Genomic DNA, 20,751 nt, shown 5'->3' with positions numbered 1-20,751 from the left:
TAAAGCCGTGAAAGCCTTCGACAACATACAGAATGAAGACAGCTTGATAGAAAGGTTCTACTTCCTTTGTAACTGATTCCCACATAACCTTGGTGCGCAGTTTGGGTTTCTCGGGACCACAACATCAACAGGCTGGCTTAGCTTGGCATGTTTGGCCCCCTAGAACAGAAGTCCTCAACCCCTGGGCTGTGGACCGGTACAGGTCCATGGCCAGTTAGCAACCGGGCCATGCGTTGTATATTTCATTATAAATGTAAGAAAAAGACGACAACATTGGATTTATATCCCACTCTCTACTTTGAATCTTAAGAGTCTCAGAGTGGCTCACAATCTCCTTTATCTTCCTCCCCCACAACAGACACCCTGTGAGGTGGGTGGGGCTGAAAGAGCTCTCCCAGAGACTTTTCCGTCTCCCTTGTTACGTCATGTACATCAGTCCCAATTCTAGCAAATACCAAGACTTCACCCCCCATGATTCTTTCTCTTCACCAGCTTCAAGTTTCTAGTCCCTTACATTTAAAGCTTCAGAAGCAGGGTTTTAAGTAACAGGAGGGGACAGGAAGTATCGATGGACATGGCGAGGAGGAAGAAGAATGTAGATTTATACCCCGCCATTCTCTCTGAATCAGAGTCTCAGAGCAGCTTACAATCTCTTTTGCCGTCTTCCCCCACAACAGACACCCTGTGAGGTGGGTGGGGCTGAGAGAGCTCTCACAGCAGCTGCCCTTTCAAGAACAACTCTGCAAGAGCTATGGCTGACCCAAAGCCATGCTAGCAGGTGCAAGTGGAGGAGTGGGGAATCAAACCTGGTTCTCCCAGATAAGAGTCTGCACATTACACCAAACTAATAGAAATAACGTGCAGAATTGTGTCATCCCAAAACCATTGCGCCTCCTCCCACCCCCCACCCCAGTCTATGGAAAAATTGACTTCCAGAAAACAGGTCCCTGGTACCAAAAAGGTTGGGGATCGCTGCCCTAGAAGAACTTAGAAGGCCTGGAATGGAGAAATCCTCCAGCCACTCCTTTTGCCAGTCTCAGATGGCACCTCGCCAGTGCCCCTCCCGCCATGTTAGGCGTTCTCCCCATCACAATTAGGTATTGTGTTGGAAGCTGCTCTGAGTTTTTTGCAGGAGGAGTGGGGTATAAATTGACAGAAATAAAATAGAATAAAATACTAAAATACATCAGGCCCCTGCCATTTGCTTCCTTCTGCATAACAATATGCTAGGCAAGGCTTGCTCAACTACACAGAAGCTACAGAGCAAAACCTTCTCTTATGTTCTGCCCATGTAATGGAAGGCACCTTGAAACCATTGCCCATGTCTTTCTTTATTGTGATTTTTATGGGGAAGTGTGGGACTGCATAAACCTATTCTGTCTAATTTTTATGGGTTACCTGAAGCGAAGTTAGTTTTTTTCCTACTATCTGACCAATGTTCCCATATTCACAAGCCTGGTTGCAAGTACCTTTTGGCTGCCGTAACAATCAGGGAGCAAAAGGCTAGCTCCCCTTCTGGATGTTTGACTGGTTTTTACAGCTGAAACTCCATGTAAATTTGCTATGCTGTACTTTTTATTTCTACGCCAATAAAGGTATTTGGATTTGGTAAGCAGAAGGTCCCAGGTTCAATGCCCGGCATCTCCAACTAAAAGGGTCCAGGCAAATAGGTGTGAAAATCTTAGCTTGAGATCCTGGAGAGGCGCTGCCAGTCTGAGTAGACAAGACTGACTTTGATGGACCGAGGGTCTGATTCAGTATAAGGCAGCTTCATATGTTCATATGAACAGGTGGAATTGGGCTGGATGGACCGGTGATCCGGTTCAACCTAAAACACCAGCATTGGTGCCCTCTGAACACCAGCCAACTACATGTCTGACATTACCGAGCAGCTGAATTAGAAAGTCCGGGTTCTCAAGCGTTTGTTTCCTACGCTGACTGCAGCTTCTGCCGACATCAACCAGCAACAGCAAACACAAATGGATTTTAAAGGGTTTTCACTTTGAAATCTACGGCTGGCCTTGAAAAGGAGGGAAAAAAACAGCCAGCTTGCATCAGCAGAAAGCGCTTGTGTCTGCACCATCTGATCCTTTGTGCTGCTCAAGGGGCTGCGGTAAAGGCCACCAAAAGATTTTTTTCCCCTTACGCATCATAAACACGTAGGACCTTGATTTGTGATGTCTGCCAAGACGCTTGGCCTTAGATCTGATCAAGGGAGACAGCAGATTTGGCTGTCTCTCTGCCCCCCGCGCCCCCCCCCCCCAAAGAAGTCTTTTTAAAAAAAGAAATCCATGGGAAACATTGAAAACTTTTAGCCCGACACCCTGGCTCAGAAACATATTTTGGCCCAGCCTTGCTGTTTGTCCCCCCCCCCCCCCCCCAAAGAGAAAGAACCACGGATATCGGTTCCATCTCCTAACGCAGGCTCCGGAGCCTCTGGGGCAGTTCGTTCCAGCTTCCTTTTCCACTTACAGGCGTCTGCCTCAACCGTCCTTCTCCTGCTACAGCTCCCTTAGAAGGAGTTGCAATCCGAACCCAGGCCAGACTGCCTGAAGGAAAGGTCTTAAAAAGGAAAAATATGATTGAGATGGGGGACAGGAGGGGAAGAAGAAGAAAGAAGGGTATCTGTTATGGTTCACTGTGAGATGGGAGGGAGGCGGAATCTAACAGCCCACTTGTGCGGCGGGTGGATCCATCTCATCCCATTGCCCCTATTCGCCAGAGATGCCAACTGACTTCTGGTACGTTTTCTTATTTAAAAGTGGGTTTTGTGTTGGTCTTTATTTTGTCTTTTGAAGAAGAGATTGGATTTATAACCCACCCCCTGCTACCTGAAGGAGTCTCAGAGCGGATTACAAATCTTTTTTCGCTTCCCCTCCCCGCAACAGACACCCTATGAGGTAGACACCCTAAGAGAGCTCTGACAGGAACTGCTCTTGAGAAAACAGTTCCGAGAACTTGCGGCTGACCCAAGGTCACACCAGCAGGTGTATGTGGAGGAGTAGGGAATCAAACCCAGTTCTCCTAGATAGGAGTCCGCAAACTTAACCATTACACCAAACTGGCTCTCAATCTTTTCGGGAGATCCCTGACCTAGAATCATAGAATTCTAGAGTTGGAAGGGACCTCCAGGGTCATTTAGTCCAACCCCCTGCAAAATGCAGGAAATTCACAAACCCCTCCCCCTAAATTCACAGGATCTTCATCGCTGTCAGATGGCCATCTAGCCTCTGTTTAAAATCCTCCCCCAAAAAATGAGAGCCCACCACCTTCCGAGGAAGCCTGTTCCACTGTGGAACCACTCCGTCAGGAAGTTCTTCCTAACGTTTAGCTGAAAACTCTTTTGATTTAATTTCAACCCGTTGGTTCCGGACTGACCTTTTGAAGCCATGGAAAACAACTTTACACATCCTCTGCGTGACAGCCCTTCACATACTTGAAGATGGTTATTTATATCACCTCTCAGTTGTCTCCTCTCCCGGCTAAACATACTCAGCTCCCTCAATCTTTCCTCACAAGACTTGGTCTCCAGACCTCTCAACATCTTTGTTGCCCTCCTCTGGACACATTCCAGCTTGTCTGTATCCTACTTAAACTGTGGTGCCCAAAACCGAACACAACAGCTCTGAGAGAGTTATGACCGAACCAAAGTCATACCAGCAGGTGCAAGCGGAGGAGCGGGGAATCAAACCCGGTTCTCCCAGATAAGAGTCCACAGTTTTAATCACTACACCAAACTGACTCAAGGTGAAATCTAACCAGACCAGAGTAAAGAGATCCCGGTAGGGATGCCAGCCTCCAGGTGAAACCTGGGGATCCCGCAGAATTACACCCCATCTCCAGACTACAGAGATCAGTTCCCCTGGAGAAAAGAGATGCTTTTGAAGGTAGGCTCTGTGGCGCTGTACCCCACTGAAGTCCCTGTCCTCCCCAAGCTCCACCCACAAGTATCCAGGAATTTCCTACCCAGGAGATGGCAACCCTACCCTCTCCTATATGCAGGTAGCCAGGAGAAACCCAGCAACCCTACTGACCTGGATGGCCCAGGCTAGCCTGATCTCCACAGATTACGGAAGTTAAGCAGGGTTGGTTCTGGCTAGGATTTGGATGGGGGACCTCCAAGGAATACCAGGGCTGGGAGGCAGAGGCAGGCAATGGCAAACCACCTTTGGATGTCTCTTGACTTGAAAACCCCGTGAAGGGTCTCCATAAGCCCGCTGTGACATGATGACACACACACACACACAAAGAGATCACAAAAAGAGAGCCACTTTGGTGTAGTGGGTAAGTGTGAAGACTCTTTATCTGGGAGAACCAGGTTTGATTCCCCACTCTTCCACCTGCACCTGCTGGAATGGCCTTGGGTCAGCCATAGCTCTGGCAGGAGTTGTCCTTGAAAGGGCAGCTTTTGGGAGAGCTCTCTCAGCCTCACCCATCTCACAGGGTGTCTGTTGTGGGGGAAGAAGATAAAGGAGATTGTAAACCGCTCTGAGACTCTGATTCAGAGAGAAGGGGGGGGTATAAATCTGTGTTCTCCTCCTCCTCCATGTGTAACTAGAGTTCTCCAGGTCTCAGCCCTTTGCCCAGGAATGTAACGGTGGAGTCTTAAGAGCATCACACCCTTCTAAACCCATTCACTTCAAAGGATGGAGATGGCTAACACTGGTTTGGACTACCCTGCAAATCTGAGTGTGTGCGAGTGAGAGAGAAGCATCTCTCAGCTCTGTTGCATAATACATGAACCCAAAATGCCAATGTGCTGTTTGCGTCCCGTCCCCGTCATAACCGTCTAGCTAGACAGAACATGCTGCCGAATGTTTGTAGCTATTCCATAATAAGTACAACTTGATCCCTGGGAAGGTAGAGCTTTCTGTTAGAATGTTTCACTTTAAAAAAAAATAAAGTAACCAAGAGCCAAAAAGCAAGTCAGAATAGAAAAGGCCTCAAAAATTAAAGAAACGAACGATAATGGTTACTCTACAAAGGCATTGTGTGTAAGGCTGCTGGCGCTAGGTTGGAAAATACCCGGAGGTTTGAGGGGGTGGGGCCTGAGGAGGGTGGGGTTTGGGGAGGGACTTCAATGGGGTGTAATGCCCTAGAGTCCACCTTCCAAGGTGGCTGTTGACTCCAGGTGAACTGATCTCTGTCACTTGGAGATCAGATGATCCTGGGAGATCTCCAGCCCTCACCTGGAGACTGGCAACCCTAATTCCATGCCTCCCAAACCAACATAAGGCGCAGCAAATGAAGGCAGCGCCCCCAGAACGCCCTTCTCTAATAGACTTGCCTGCCACTTCCCTTTCTTTCAGACACCTGGCGAAAACTCTCGCCTCTGTGAAAGCCTCTGACAGGTTTAATTTTGGATGGCTTTTGAATCGTAGTCCATCTCCTTCTGAATGTGTCACATTTTAATTAACAACTCCGTTTTTCTAATGGCTTTTCAGTTTTGCGGCCACCTCGGACACGGTTACAGCGGGCAGAGAAAATATTTCAAAGACGTGTTAACGATGGGGATGGAAATCAATACTCCCTCTAAGCTGTGGAGTCTTGTGAGCAAAAATTCTACTCTGTGAGCTCCTGGCATTAAAGGGGTGACCTCCTACAGAAATTAGTTGCTCTGGGGCCATCCTTCTTGAGCTAAAACAAAAATGTGTAAGCTGGAAGCTAAACAACTGTGAGCTAACTCACACTAACTCATCTTAGAGGGAACACTGGTGGAGATAGAAGGCAGTGATTTCAGGATTCCTGCCTCCGGGTTATGAAATGCCTGGAGATTTGGGGGCGGAGCTTGGGAACAGGAGAGATGTCAGCAGGGTATAACACCACAGAATCCACCCTCCCAAAAACAGACCACAGAAGCTTGGAGATTAGTTGTCATTCTAGAACACAGGTGGCCAAGCTTGCTAAATGTAAGTAAAGGTAGTCCCCTGTGCAAGCACCAGTCGTTTTCGACTCTGGGGTGACGTTGCTTTCACATTTTCACGGCAGACTTTTTACGGGGTGGTTTGCCATTGCCTTCCCCAGTCATCTACACTTTCCCCCCAGCAAGCTCATTTTACCGACCTTGGAAGGAAGTCAGGCTGAGTCAACCTGGAATCAGCTACCTGAATCAGCTTCTGCTGGGATCGAACTCAGGTCATGAGCAGAGGGCTCCGACTGCAGTACTGCAGCTTTACCACTCTACGCCACGGGGCTCTTGCTAAATGTAAGAGCTATGTAGAATAAACGTCAGATGTTTGAGAGCTACAAAACATGGATGTCAGAGTTGGAGGTAGGGAGGGAGGAAGGAAGGAAGGAAGGAAGGAAGGAAGGAAGGAAGGAAAAGAAGAAGACTGCAGATTTATACCCCGCCCTTCTCTCTGAATCAGAGACTCAGAGCAGCTTACAATCTCCTGTATCTTCTCCCCCCACAACAGATACCCTGTGAGGAGGATGGGGCTGAGAGGGCTCTCACAGCAGCTGCCCTTTCAAGGACAACTCTGCAAGAACTATGGCTGACCCAAGGCCATTCCAGCAGCTGCAAGTGGAGAAGTGGGGAATCAAACCCAGTTCTCCCAGATAAGAGTCCGCGCAATTAACCACTACACCAAACTGGCTCTCAAACTGGGGAGGGAGAGGTAGAGAGAAAGCAACTCTCTAGGGCAGGACATAAATCCAAAAATTAAATTAAATTTTAAAAAATCCGTGTCATCCCAAGCTGCAACAGGACATGGACTCTGTTAATTCCAGAGTTGGAGGGGCAGAAATAGTTCACAAGCTGGGAACCCCAGGGCATAGGAACAGATCGTCTCAAGCCTGAGCTTCTTCTCTATAATCTTCTCTTTTGCCTTTTTTTTTGGGGGGGGGGGGTATTTAAGCTGGCCTGATCTCCTCAGATCTTGGGAGCTAAGCAGGGTCTGTATTTAGATGGGAGACCACCAAGGAATTCCAGGATTGCTGCACAGGGGCAAGCAATGGCAAACCACCTCTGAACATCTCTCGCCTTGAAAACACTACACAGGCTTGTCAAACGTGTGGTCCAGGGGCCGGATCAGGCCCTTGGAGGGTTTCTATCATGTCTGTGAGCAAGTCTGCTTCCTTCTCCCTCTCTCTTGCTTCCTTCTGCATCACAGCTTGCTTTGCCAGGCTTGCTCAATCGTACAGGAGCTACAGAGCAAAACCTCTATTCTCTCCATTGGCTGAGGTGCCTCCCTTGGGGAGGAAGGGGGGGGGGAGAAGAGCTCGCTTTGCCAGGCTCTCTCAATTGCCCAGCAGAGCTACTGAGCCAAGTCTCTTCTCCTTCTTTTGGCTGAGGCTCCACCCCCTCCTTGTCCCCTGGGGAGGGAGGGAAAGAGCCAGAGCTTCCTTTGCCCAGTTCCCTCGATCGCATGGGAGAGGTATAAAACCTTTAATTGTGTTTGTCTGTGTCCTTTTAAAGTTTATCTCTCTGCTACCTGGACTTACATTGTATGACACACATGGCCCAATCTTATTTATATCAATTCTGGCCCTCACACCAAATTAGTTCAACACCCCTGGCTCTACAGAGTTCCCCCTAAGTCAGTTGTGACTTGGCAGCTAAAAACTCCCAAACAAAAAACAAACAAACCCCAGCCCATAATCTTTAAAAGGGGACATGAGAATTGGCTCCAACGTCCAGTTCAACGTCTCACATCCCGCCCCCGCCCCCCCCCCCCCAGCCTGTACTTTCAGCTTCGCTTCTGCTTTTAGCAGAACACCACTGTGAAAAAGCAAGACCTTGTGATTCTGAGCAAACTAGGAATCTTCTATGAGCTTCTGTCAATCCCAGGAGAAAAAGGGAAAGCACAATATATTCCCCTCCAGATTAAAAAAAAGCATGCTCTGAATGCTGTAAATACGTGATACGACAGGTGTCCATAAATAAATATTCACCTATCGCAGCCCGTCTCCCCTCCCTCTAAAAAATTATGTACGGATTGGCTCCTACTAATAATGTACAAACCATTTATAATTCAGCAAGGGCAGACAGAAGATGATATTGGATTTATATCCCACCCTATTACTCTGAATCGCAGAGTCTCAGAGCGGTCACAATCTCCTTTACCTTCCCCCTCCCACCACAGACACCCTGTGAGGTAGGGGAGGCTGAGAGAGCTCTCCCAGAAGCTGCCCTTTAAAGGACAACACCTACGAGCTGCAAGTGGAGGAGCGGGGGAACCAAACCCGGTTCTCCCAGATAAGAGTCCACACACTTAACCATTACACCAAACTGGCTCTCCTTTGAACTGTCCCTTTTGTAGCAACCGAATACACAACAAATACCAGGAGATATCATTCACCTTCATGCCCTTAAAAAAATTCAAATGCCCACTTCCACGCATTACACCTTTGTTTTTCTCATGGCCTGCTGGCAACCCTAAAGGCAGATAATCTGTGTGAGAAGCCCTTCCCTGAAAAAGCGCAGCTGGAACATTTCCAACCAGACCGGTTGGAAATATAATTTTTAAAAAACCACATGGGATGCGGCTGTATGTGAGACCCAGTGGTTAGGGTATCAAGCTGCGTTCTAAAAGACTCGGGTTCGAATCCTCACTCTGCTACAGCAGCCTGCCGGGAGACTCTGGGCCATGACTTGCTTTCAAGGCTGATGTACCTCACAGGGTCGTTGTGAAGATAAAATGGAGTAGGAAGAAAGAAGAAGAAGAGAAGGAGATTGGATTTATACCCTACCCTTCTCTCAGAGCGCTGTAAAATCTCCTTCTCTTCCCCTCCCCACAACATCCACCTTGGGAGGTAGGAGGAGGCGCTGAGGGAGCTCTTGAGAGAATTTGCCCAAGCTCACACCAGCAGCTGCATGTGGAGGAGTAGGAAATCACACCCGGTTCTCCCAGATTAGAGTCCACCACTCCTAACTACTACACCAAACTGCTTTGAGGAGAAAGGTGGAGTATAAATTAAGCAAATAAAATACAAAAAAAAAAGAGGCACAGGCGGACACTGTGATCACACAAAAAATACCCTAAATCAGAGGTGTCATACATCCACCACCGGGGCTGAATCAGGCCCCCAGACGGCTCCCTTCAGCCTCCCCCCCCCCGCCCACCCCAGCAACTGGCTCTTGTCTGCTTCCGTCTTCCTCTCTTGCTTTCTTCTGCATCACACCTTGCTTTGAAAGGCTTGCTCAATCACACAGGAGCTACAGAGCAAAGCCTCTATTTCCCCCCCATTTGCTGAGGCTCCTCTCTTGGGTAGGGAGAGGGATAGCTAGCTTTGCCAGGCTCTCTCAATTGCGCAGCAGAGCTACTGAGCCAAGCCTCTCTTCCTTCTGTTGGCTGAGGCTCCTCCCCCCTTCTGGTCCCCTGGGGAAGGAAAGAAAGAGCCAGAGCTTCCTTTGCCCAGTTCCTTGGATCCCATGGGAGAAATACAAAGAATGCTAATGTTCTAATCTTTTTTTAAAAATTAATTGTGTTTGTCTGTGTCTTTTATAAAGTTTATATCTCTGCTACCTGGCATTACATTTTAAGACACTCGTGGCCCAGCCCGACAAGGTCTCATTTATGTCAGATTTGAACCCCCCATAACAAATGAGTTCGATATCCCTGTCCTAAACAATGGGTCATGGCCGCTGAGGCAAGCTAAACCCTATATTGTTACCAGTGTTCACTCTAAACCGAGTTAGTGTGAGCTAGCTCACAGTTTATTAGCCTCCAGCTCACACGTTTTTGACCTCGCTCAGGAAAAATGGCCTCAGAGCCAGTAGCTCACAACTTTATTGCCAGTAGCTCACAAAGTAGAATTTCTGCTCACAAAACGGCACAGCTTCGAGGGAACACCGATTGTTGCAATCTGCACTTTGCCTGTTGGAGCAGAGAACCAAAAAGAGAGAACTCAGGAGCTCCCAATGCCAATGAAGCACCCGCTAAGTTTCATGCGCCCTGCTGCGACCCTGCAAGTTGCAAACTTTTCTCTCCAGTTTCCTTGCCAAGCACTCTCTGCAAAAGAACCGAGTCTTGGGCAGACGCCATGAATAACCATTAAAATGCAATTAGCGGGATCCGGACTCACAGGGCTGGCTGTAAGGGCAATGACCTGTAAGACAGATGGCAAATTAAACAGCCGTGGAAATGCTGCGCTGGGTTATTTTTTGGGGGGGAGGGGGAGGGGGGCAACCAAGCAAAAGAGCCTTTTCAAGTTAGTTTCTCTTCAGTGTCTCTTAAACTCAGCGGCGGCCAAATGCAAGGGCCGTTTCCTGGGCCAGCCCCATTTGATCCTTAATATTTCTGGAGCAGAGAAGCAGTCAGAGAATCTTATAATGCCACCTTATGTCCAGCTACTCCAGTCTAAGAGCATTGAAACCAGTGGAATTAGACAAGGGGTGTCAAACATGAGGCCTGAGGGCCAGATCACGCTCCTATCAGGCCCGTGAGCAACTCACTGTCCTCTGCTTCCTTCTCTCTCTCTTGCTTCCTTCTGCATCACAGCTTGCACCGCCAGGCTTGCTCAGTCGCACAGGAGCCACAGAGCAAAGCCTCTGTTTACTTCACTGGCTGACAAGCACATGAAATAACTTATCTGCAAAAGCTAGCAATGCGGGCCTGAGGCTCAAAGCACTGAACCTGAGATTTCTGTAACAAATGTCAATAAATCTAAAGTAGGCTTGCAACTTACAGACACACACCTGAACGACATATTCAAGATTGCTACAGCACAGACACTATCTCCAGATTTTGATGCAATAATTCAGAGCAAGAGGTGTTAGCTATCAGAAACTGTTAAATAAAACAAAATATTACAAGGGTGCTAATCTTTAAAGCAGGGGTGGCCAAACTTGCTTAATGTAAGATAGAATAAACATCAGATGTTTGAGAGCCACAAGACGAGAACATCAAATGTTTGAGACATGAATGTTAGATGTTTGAGAGCCGCAAGACATGAATGTTGGAAGGAAGGAAGGAAGGAAGGAAGGAAGGAAGGAAGGAAGGAAGGAAGGAAGGAAGGAAGGAAGGAAGGAAGGAAGGAAGGAAGGAAGGAAGGAAGGAAGATAAGATAGATAGATGGGGGAGATGGAGGTGGAAAGAAAGCAACTTTAAATGCATTCTCCATGTCAGCCGATGGGGCAGTAGGGGCTTCAAAAGCCACACAATATATGTGACAGAGCCACAGGCTCCTGAGTCACTGTTTGGCCACCTCAGCTTTAAAGCATGTTTTACGTTTTTTTTTTTTTAAATCTTTAATTGTGTTTGTCTGTGTCCATTATAAAGTTTATGTCTCCGCTATCTGGCATTACATTTTATGATAAATATGGTCCAGATCCGGCCCTCATAACAAATCAGTTTGACACCCCTGATTTAGACAGAAAGGACTCTGCGTAGGAATGCACTGTTAAGACTCTGGATTTGGGTTTTAATCCCCCCTTCCCTTGAGATGGAAATGTATACTTCAAATGCAAGACGCAGAAGAAGCATTCCACAAGGTTGCCGCCGCTTATCCCAACATCTCTGCAGAGCGACACGCAAGGGATAATCTGGGTCCATGAATATTTACTCAGAAGCATGCCCTGCTGTGCTCAAAGGGGCTTGCTAAATGCTGCTTGCATTCTCTCCCCCCCACCCCGCAAAAAAATCTGGAAGTGCCGATGTAGCATCGAAGAATCCGGAGACAATCAGCTCTGACTGGGCTGCGTGCAGCAGCTCGAGAACTTGAGCTGGCTTTGCATTTTGAAGATGTTGAGCCAGCAGTCCTGGCTCCCCTACTTTTCAGCTGCGTAAGAATGCTACTTTAAGCACATTAGAAAAGCCCTGCGGGATCAGAGCAGTGGTCCACCTAGTCCAGTATCCTTCCTCACACAGTGGCCCCAGCTCCTTTGGAGATCGGACAACTGGGCATAGAGGCTGAGGCCTTCCCCTGATGTTGCCTCCTACCTCTGGGATTCAGAGTTTGGTTCCTTTTAGTCACCATGGCGAGTAGCCACTGATAGACCTCTCCCCCACGAATCTAATTCCCACTTTAAAGCTGTTTATTCTTATGGCCATCACTACATCTTCCAGCAGCAAATTCCACATCTGAATCCCTAGCTGCGTAAAGAATTATTCCCTTATGTCCAGGGCTTTTTTGTAGCAAGAATTCCTTTGCATATTAAGCCACACTACCCTAGTGTAGCCAATCCTCCAAGAGCTTACAGGGCTCTTAAGTCCAGGGCCAACTGTAAACTCCAGGAGGACTCGCTACATCAGGGAGGCGTGGCCTAATATGCAAAGGAGTTCCTGCTACAAAACTCCTCCTGCTTATGTCTATCCTAAATCCATTGCCCATTACCTTCACTGGACGCCTCTGAGCTCTAGTCTTTTGGGAGAGGGAGAAAAAGTTCTCTTGGTCAACTGTCTTTCCCCCAAGCATAATTTGTATACAGGGCTTTTTTTGTAGAAAAAGCAGGAACTCGTTTGCATATTAGGCCACACCCCCTGGGGAAGCCACCATTGTTTCGCACAGGGCTTTTGGTAGAAAAAGCCCAGCTTGTTTGCATATCAAGCCACACCTCTGGTGCCAAGCCAGCTGGAACTGTGCTCCTGCTCAAAAAAAGCCCTGATTTTATAAACCTCAATCACGTCCCACCTTAGCTGTCTCTTCTCTCAACTGAAATGTCCCAGACTCCTCAGCCTTTCCTCATAGGGAAGGTGCTCCAACGCCCTCATCGTATCGGTTGCTCTTCCCTGCACTTTTTCTCAGATCTACAGTGTCCTTTTTGAGATATGGTGACCAGTATCCCAAATGAGGCAGCAACCAGAGGTCTACACAAGCGGATACATATATTGTTGAACATGTTCAGTTTCTGCATTTCTTAAAATATACACTTTCAGCACTGTGGGATCAATTCCTAACACCAGGAGTCGTTTTATAGAAAAACAGGTGGTAGAGCTCATTAGCATATGCCGCCCCCCCCCACCAGCCAAAAGCAACCCAACGGAAGGAGAGCCCCGAGCGAGCGAGGCCTCCTTGGGCTGGCTAGAGATCCAGCCAACCCCCAAGCAGGCCTTGCTCAACGGGGGCTCTCCTTGGCCACTCCCCCCCCCCCCATTCAAAAGGCCAGCAAGCCACTCACCGCCCCAAATCCCATAAGAAGTGGAGAAAGGGTGGTGTGGGCTTCTCCAGGGGTTAAAGAAGGCTGCTGGGGGCGTGGAAAAGCCCCTGGTGTCTGGCTGGCTGCCTTCTCTCCTAATCCAGGGACTGTTATGCAGCTGCACCTACTATTCAATGGACAAGGTAGGTGGGGAGGAGGAGGGGGAACCCTCAGAAAGGTTTAGGAACTGCGCTCCTGTGAGCTCCTGCTGAATTCAAGGCCTGCCTAACACTTTTTCTACACTCAGTGACGAGGAAGAAGCGACTCCTTGCACGTATGAAATGAGCCATCTCAGATCAGTCACTGCATTTTCATCCTGCATCGACTCCACACTTAACACATTCCCAAAGAAGACAGTTCAAAATTTCAGTCAAGCGTCATCGAGGGTTCACCAATGTATATAGCATGCGCAAACAAGTCCTGAAAAGTAACCAAAGCCAGTTTGGTGTAGTGGTTAAGTGCATGGGCTCTTATCCGGGAGAACTGGGTTTGATTCCCCAGTCCTCCACATGCACCTGCTGGTGTGACCTTGGGTCGGTCACAAGTTCTCCCGGAGCTGTTCCTCTCAAGAGCAGTTCTCAAAAGAGCTCTCTCAGCCCCACATCCCTCACAGGGTGTCTGTTGTGGGAGGGGAAGGGAGATTGTAAGCCACTCTGAGTGAAGGACGGAGTATAAATCCTATCTCTTCTTCAAAATGAAAAAAACCTCTAGCGTACAGAGGACTTGGACAATACTTCATAGGGTTTAGTTGGGACAGGTGGATGACATTTGAAGAAGTTAGGCACTGATCTAGGGTACTCCAGTCAAGAGGAAAAGCTGTAGTTCAGGGTTAATTGGCCTCTCTCTCCCTCATCATTCCAGGCCAATTAATTATATTCACATGCTCAAGATCGCCAATTAATTATATTCGCATGCTCAAGAACTCTTCAATTCCAGGGAAAGGGCTGAAGTCAGAATGCGTCTTTACAGTCACACACGTGCACAAAACACAAATATATTTCAGGGAGAAGGTATGACCAAACCTTTCGTCCCAGATACGCTAGTTTCTCATGGGAAAGAAGTTTGTTCTTCCTCTATGGGCACATTCACATATTCGGCACCCTAAAGATACATTTAGTTCAGGGGTGGCCAAACTGTGGCTCGGAAGCCACATGTGGCTCTTTCACACAATATTGTGTGGCTCTTGAAGCCCCCACTGCCCTGTCAACCAGCCTGGAAGGAGGTGTTTATGTCTTTAAATCACTTATCCAAGCCAAGCCAGCCAGCAGCTTGCAGAAAGCATTTAAAGTTCAAGTTGCTTTCTTTCTACCTCTACCTCTCCACTCCCTCCCCCATCTATTTTCCTTCCTGTCTTATGGCTCTCAAACATCTGATGCTTATTCTATGCGACTCTTACGTTAAGCGAGTTTGTCCTCCCCTGATCTAGTTCATTATTTAGTCACTGTTTTCCTCCCCCGTAGGGATCCATAGCAGCTTACAACATTATTCCCCCCTCTTCCATTTTATTCTCACACCGACCCTCTAAGGTGGGTCAGCCTGACTGGCCCCAGGTCACCCCTTGAGCTCCAACGGAAGAGTTGGGATTCCAACTCGGGTGTCCTGGATCCCGACATTCTATCCACCATAGCAACTTGCTCGACTGAATTATAAAGTACCCTTTATTTCCCCCCTAATCTCTAAAGTGACCTTCCTTCCAGACTTTGCACCAGCGGTGGGCTCTGAGCCAGGGGATCTGCAAATTAAAAAGTGAATGACAAGCGATTAATATTACGAAGGAGGAGCCGCTACCCCATGCCAAGACTCTGCAGCCATCTGGGAGCGTCTCACCCGTGCAAAGAACGTACAGACACTCCTTTCTCCTCCCCCTCCACGCAATATCCCCCAAACCACAAAGTAGCTACGTGTTCTGGAGTTATTTGCAAGTGACAAAGGAACACACCTGCTGGGATGAGCCGTAACGCGAACTTGGCAAGGGCGGGGAGGGAACTGCAGCCTTGAGCCTCCCTGGCTTTTAAAACTCACGCGGGATATCGGACGAATTAGCCATCAACGTCACGAGCTCGACATCGGCACAGAAGCTGACATCAAAGCCTGTCAGAAAAATCTACGCTGGAGGTTCACACCCGTACACTTCTCTGCCTGACTCATGCGCTCACTATTATCAAACTCAATGGGGCGGGGGGGGGGGGGGTGTCACGCAGGAGCACGCCTCACAATGATTCAGATCGTTGGTCCAGTGGGGTCAGCACCTAGACTGGCAGGGCCTCTGCAGGGCCTCAGGTAGAGGTCCTTCACATTAACTGGTAAATTTCCACTGGAGATGCCGGGGACTGAACCGGGGAACTTCTAAATGCAAAGCCGATGCTCGGTCACCGAGCCACAGTTCCTCCCATTCTCAAGGGAGGTTTTTTTTAAAAGCTTCCCCTCCTAACTCAAAATCTGCATCAACCAGACAGAGTTCAGGTGTGCATCTGTCCCTCCCCAGCACCCTTGAAACAACTCGCCTAAATCTGGTGCTAATTCAGTCACCATCACAGACGGAGCTAGATTAACAATTAGGTCACGTGGGCACCGGCCTGGGGCCCCCATGCTTTTAGGCCCCCCCCCCATTTCCCCCCCTGCTTGCAGCCCTCCCAGCCTGCACATGCAGCCAGCAACTGAGCTGCTCTTTGCCCGACTTGCCTGGTGCGGCTGCTGCCGGCGTTGTCGCCAAGTTTGCCTCTCTCCGGCTCTCCCCCACAGCTTTGTCGAAGGGGCTTTTGAGAAGGTGCCTAGCCTGCAGGGGGCCATGGGTAGTGGGGCAGATGCTCAGACTCTGAGATAATTTGCAAGGGGGCCCCCAAGATTTCAACTGTCTAGGAGCCTCTACAGGGTTTAATCCGGCACTGAGCAAAGAGGCACGATTCTCTCTCCTCTGACTTTGGGCAGGAACGCAGAGCTCCAGTCTGAAACCCCAGTTCCCTGCCCCCCCCCCCGAACCTGTTTTCAATGGGACAGCTAAAGGCAGAACCATGTCTTACGCTGAACATGTGCAGAATTTGAAGCTAACCGCCAAAGTGAAGGGAGTAGAGAACTGGGCTGCCCAGAGTAACCGGAGCCTTGGAACTTCTATGGCAGGGGTGGCCAATGGTAGCTCTCCAGATTTTTTTGCCTACAACTCCCATCAGTCCCAGCTATTGGCCATGCTGGCTGGGGGCTGATGGGAGTTGTAGGCAAAAAAAACATCTGGAGAGCTACTGTTGGCCACCCCAGTTCTATGGGACGTTTGTAATTCTAGAATGCCCCAAAGCCAACAGAGTTCTAGCTCTGGAAAGAGAACAACCACTTTTTATAGCAGACGGGCAGTCAAGGGCTATTAGCTATTGTCCGCTAGCAGAACCTCCATGCAAAGAGGTAGCGTACCTCTCAACACATGGAAACAAATTGTAAGGAGAGGCCCGTTTCCCATACTTTAATACCCAGCTAGAGAACCACCGGGAAGCAGTGGTCCTTCTAAGCCAGGCGTGCCCAAACTGTGGCTCAGGAGCCACATGTGGCTCTTTCACATGTATTGTGCGGCTCTCGAAGCCCCTATCACCCGGCTTGGAAAAGGCATTTCTCTCTTAAATCACTTCTCCGAACCAAGCCAGCCAGCAAGCTTGGAGAATGCATTGAAAGTTAACGTTGCTTTCTTTCCACCTCAACCTCCCTCCCGTCGATTTGCCTTCTTTCCTTCCATCTTGCGTTTAGTCTGCGCGGCTCTAACATTAAGCAAGTTTGGCCACCTGCTCTAAGCTGTGTTAGTGTGAGCTAGCGCACAGTTTCTGAGGCTCTGGCTCACACATTTTTTGTCTTCGCTCAGGAAAAATGGCTCCAAAGCAAACTAACTGATGCAGGAGCTCACAGCTTTAAGGCGAGTAGCTCAAGAAGTAGAATTTTTGCTCACAAGACTCCATAGCTTGAAGGAAGAATTGCTGGGAAGCACGTAACCCAGGGGGTGTCAAACTCATTTGTTATGGATCTGTCCTAAATGAGTCTTGTCCAGCCAAGCCATGTGTGTACCTATTTAAGATTAGGTAGCGGAGATATAAACTTTTTAAAGGACACAGACAAAACATGCTTAAAACATTAGCACTCATTGGTCTTAAAGGTGCTTTCTTTGGATTTCTCTCATGGGATCCAGGGAACTGGGCAAAGGAAGCTCCGGCTCTTTCGCTCCCTCCCCAGGGGACCACGAGGGGGAGGAGCCTCAACCAGTGGAGAAAATCAAGGTTTTGCTCTGATCTGTGCGATTGAGCGAGCCATGCAAAGCAAGCTGAGATGCAAAAGGAAGCGAGAGGGAGGGAGAAGGAAGCAGACAAGAGGCAGTTGCTCGGGGGCCTGATTTGGCCCTCGGGCCACATGTTTGACACCCCTGACCTAATCAGCTGTCTTTGGGAATGCAACTCCATGGCCTAGATGCACACTGGACCGAACCAACAGAGCAAACCTTCTGTTCCTTTCTTTAAAGGAGGAGGTTCCCCAAGCTCAGTTTCTTTCTTTCCCCCACTCAGGGCCGGTGGGTGGGAAAAGGCAAAGTAGACCATCGCCTAGGGTGCCACCTGGCCGAGGTGCCCCCTTCCTGACACGTTACTTTCTGGCTCCTGACCACTGTCGCCTTGCCCTCTCCCACCACCAAGCTGCCCTCAACAAAGCCAAGCCACCCCACTCTCCCACCCCCCTCCTTCAACGACAACTGTAGATTTATACCCCGCCCTTCCCTCTGAATCGGAGTCTCAGAGTGGCTCACAATCTCCTTTATCTTCTTCCCCCACAACAGGCACCCTGTGAGGTAGATGAAGATATTGGATTTATATCCCGCCCTCCACTCCGAAGAGTCTCAGAGCGGCTCACAATCTCCTTTCCCTTCCTCCCCCACAACAGACACCCTGTGAGGTGGGTGGGGCTGGAGAGGGCTCTCCCAGCAGCTGCCCTTTCAAGGACAACCTCTGCCAGAGCTATGGCTGACCCAAGGCCATTCCAGCAGGTGCCAGTGGAGGAGTGGGGAATCAAACCCGGTTCACCCAGATAAGAACCTAGGCACTTAACCACTACACCTAACTGGGTCTCCTGGTGTGGCCGGCCGGCACGTATTCTCACCATTTTTTATAACATCACATTTCTTTTTTTTTAAAAAAATTAAAATTGAAAATCAGTAAATAAAAATGTGAAACGTTTCAAGTTTGGCGCTCTTCATAGTCCCTATATTTTTTTAATAATGGGGGGGGGGGGGTCGCTAGTGGGTGCCTTGCCTGCCCCCACAGTCCTCCCCGCCACCCAGATCTGATCCCAGGGCTTCTGTCGCCTCTGGGCTGCCAAACCCCCCCCCCCCAGCCATTAGCACAAGCAACCTGCAATTAAAGCCTGCGCTAATAAGTCCCCGTGCTGCAGAGAGACAAGCGCGCACACCCGTTCCCGCCAGGCTGAAATTGCTGGTTTCCAGATCTCTCTTCTTTCCAAACCCCCCCCCCCCCCATCATTAGCATGTTATTATGATTCCCACGCTAGTAACCTTTCGGAACTCCCCCCCCCCCTTTCACACACGTGTAGAGAAGCGCCGTTCGGGCTCTCCTGGATTTTGGAAACACTGAATACTCAGCAATGCACGTCCTGGCTGAGTCTTCGGGCCAGATGCCCTATTGCAAGGTTCTAGTTTTTTTTTGCAAAACCTCGTTTTGCCTTCCCGACGGCTGAGCTCCAAGGGGCGAGGGGCAAACGCCGTGCCTCCAGGAGCCCGGTTGACAATCCGGGCTGCAACCGGAGAGGGAAAAGCTCAAACCATTCATTCAGGCGCAATTGAGAAAAAGACCTCCATTTCCCTTTTGCAACCGGGAGCCTCTGCTTCTGCAAGCGCAAAGGGAGGGTTAGGAATGGGTCGCAGGCAGGCAGCGGGGGACATCGGCTGCGTCCTCCTCTATTGCCTCAAATGCCACACGCGTGCAGACACACACGGTCGCGCATGCCACAGCACAGAAAGGGATCTAGCCAAGTTCAACCGCCCGGATCGCAAAGCTCACGCCTGCACTTCGGATCCAGACACCCCCCCCCCCACTCTATTGCAGGAAGCAAGCGAGCGACCAGGGTTGCTCCTGCCACTAGGCAACTGCCTAGGGCGCCAACCTTCTGGGGGGGTTCCAAATGGGTTGCCCCCCATGACTTTTCATTTCCCCCCACAAGTCATCTGTTTTTTTGAAAACTGGTTATCAGTGGGGTTCTCAAGAAGCCAGCCTTTGCCTTGAGTGCCAGCTGGTGTAGGGCTGGCCCGGCGAGCGACAAGCCTCCGGATCGGGGCCACGCCATTCACCCGCAAAGGCTGCGGCGGGGCCAAGGGAAACCGGCTTGCAGACTCGGGGAGATAGCCGGGAGCCGCCGCGCACGAGTCTGCGAGAAGAACCCCTGTTTTGCAACACCCCCCTCTCTTTCTGGTTTGCAACATTGAAAACCGAAGCAGCAGCGAGCAGCGGGGTTTGCAATGGCCAGGGAGGGAAGCGGCAGCGGCTGCAGCAGCGAGCGCGTCCGGGCAATCGTGCATCGGCCTGGGGGGGTTTACCTTCGTCTCCTGCAGGCTAGTGGAGCCGCCGGTGCCCGGCGTCTGCTGCGCGTCCGGGCTGTGCTGGGGTTCGTTCTCCTTCTCGGTGATTTCAGTCATGATGATCCCGGGACCGACCGAGCCGGCTTGGAGGCGAAGGGGGCCGGAGAGAGACTCTCCTTCCAACCCAAAGCGAGCCGCTTCGAGTCTCCTCCGGGCTGCTGCGACGCCTGGAAGCCTTGCAACAGGATCCTTGAAAATTTAATGATTTTTTAATTAAAATTTATTTGAGCCCCTCCAGTTGCTGCCGGAGGCAAAAGGACCGACTCCCCGCACCGACTCTTCACCCCGAAGCGTCGCCAGCCCGTGCAAACCTCCGCCTTCTTTACGCGCGGCACAACAAAGCGAATGCGCTCCCCCCGGCCACGCGCGCGCCGCAACTTTGACTTCAGGCGCGAGGCGGCTCCGCCCCTAGCCTGGGATTGTGATTCTCATCAGCCTCACTCTCGCCGCCTCCTCCTCCTCCCTTTACGAGCGCTTCATTAACCTGGGAGAAACATCGCCCAGCCCTTGCCCCATTGGCCCTTGCTGAGGAGAGAGTAGGCGCCTCCGCCAATGGGAGGGCCCGCCGGGAAAAGTTACACGCCTCGTACGTGGGGGGGGGGAAGAGAAAGAACGGAGGGGCGGCTTTTTTTGCATGACGTCAAAGGGGCGTTGTTAGTTTCACACACACACAACAGGCTCCGCTGCAAGCCTTCCCTGCGCTTGCGTCTTTAGAGTAGAGTCAGGGGTGGCTCTATCATACATATTGTGCGGCTCTCACAGCCCACACCACCCCATCAGCCAGCTTGCTCAAGGCATCTCTTTAAATCAAGTGTTCCAAGCCAAGCACACGGGTGACTTGGAGAATTCATTTAAAGTTGCTTCCTTTCCACCCCTCTCCCCCAAATCATAGGAACATATGAAGCTGCCTTCTACTGAATCAGACCCTGGGTCCATCAAAGTCAGTCTCGTCTACTCAGACTGGCAGAGGCTCTCTAGGGTCTCCAGTGGAGGTTTTTCATGCTTACTTGCCTGGGCCCTTTTCAGTTGGAGATGCCGGGGATTGAACCAGTGACCTTCTGCT

The 20,751-nt window shown here is 49.9% G+C and overlaps 1 protein-coding gene across 2 annotated transcripts in view; it reads right to left on the bottom strand.

The window, feature by feature from the left end:
• Positions 1-20,045, bottom strand: part of STAC2 (SH3 and cysteine rich domain 2) — a 75,105-nt gene extending 55,060 nt beyond the window's left edge. The window contains exon 1 of one of the 2 annotated variants that reach the window (XM_060255635.1): positions 19,647-20,045. In XM_060255635.1, the coding sequence (XP_060111618.1) occupies positions 19,647-19,745 (99 nt within the window). In that variant the 5' untranslated portion in view covers positions 19,746-20,045. The remainder of the gene's footprint in view (positions 1-19,646) is intronic. The other variant, XM_060255636.1, reaches the window with a different exon arrangement.
• Between the last annotated feature and the right edge of the window lie 706 nt (positions 20,046-20,751).

This window comes from Heteronotia binoei, chromosome 15, assembly GCF_032191835.1.
Source record: "Heteronotia binoei isolate CCM8104 ecotype False Entrance Well chromosome 15, APGP_CSIRO_Hbin_v1, whole genome shotgun sequence".
In the NCBI taxonomy this organism is placed as follows: Eukaryota; Metazoa; Chordata; class Lepidosauria; order Squamata; family Gekkonidae; genus Heteronotia; species Heteronotia binoei.
Note: the sequence above shows the minus strand (reverse complement) of the source record. Positions and strands in the feature narration are given on the sequence as shown.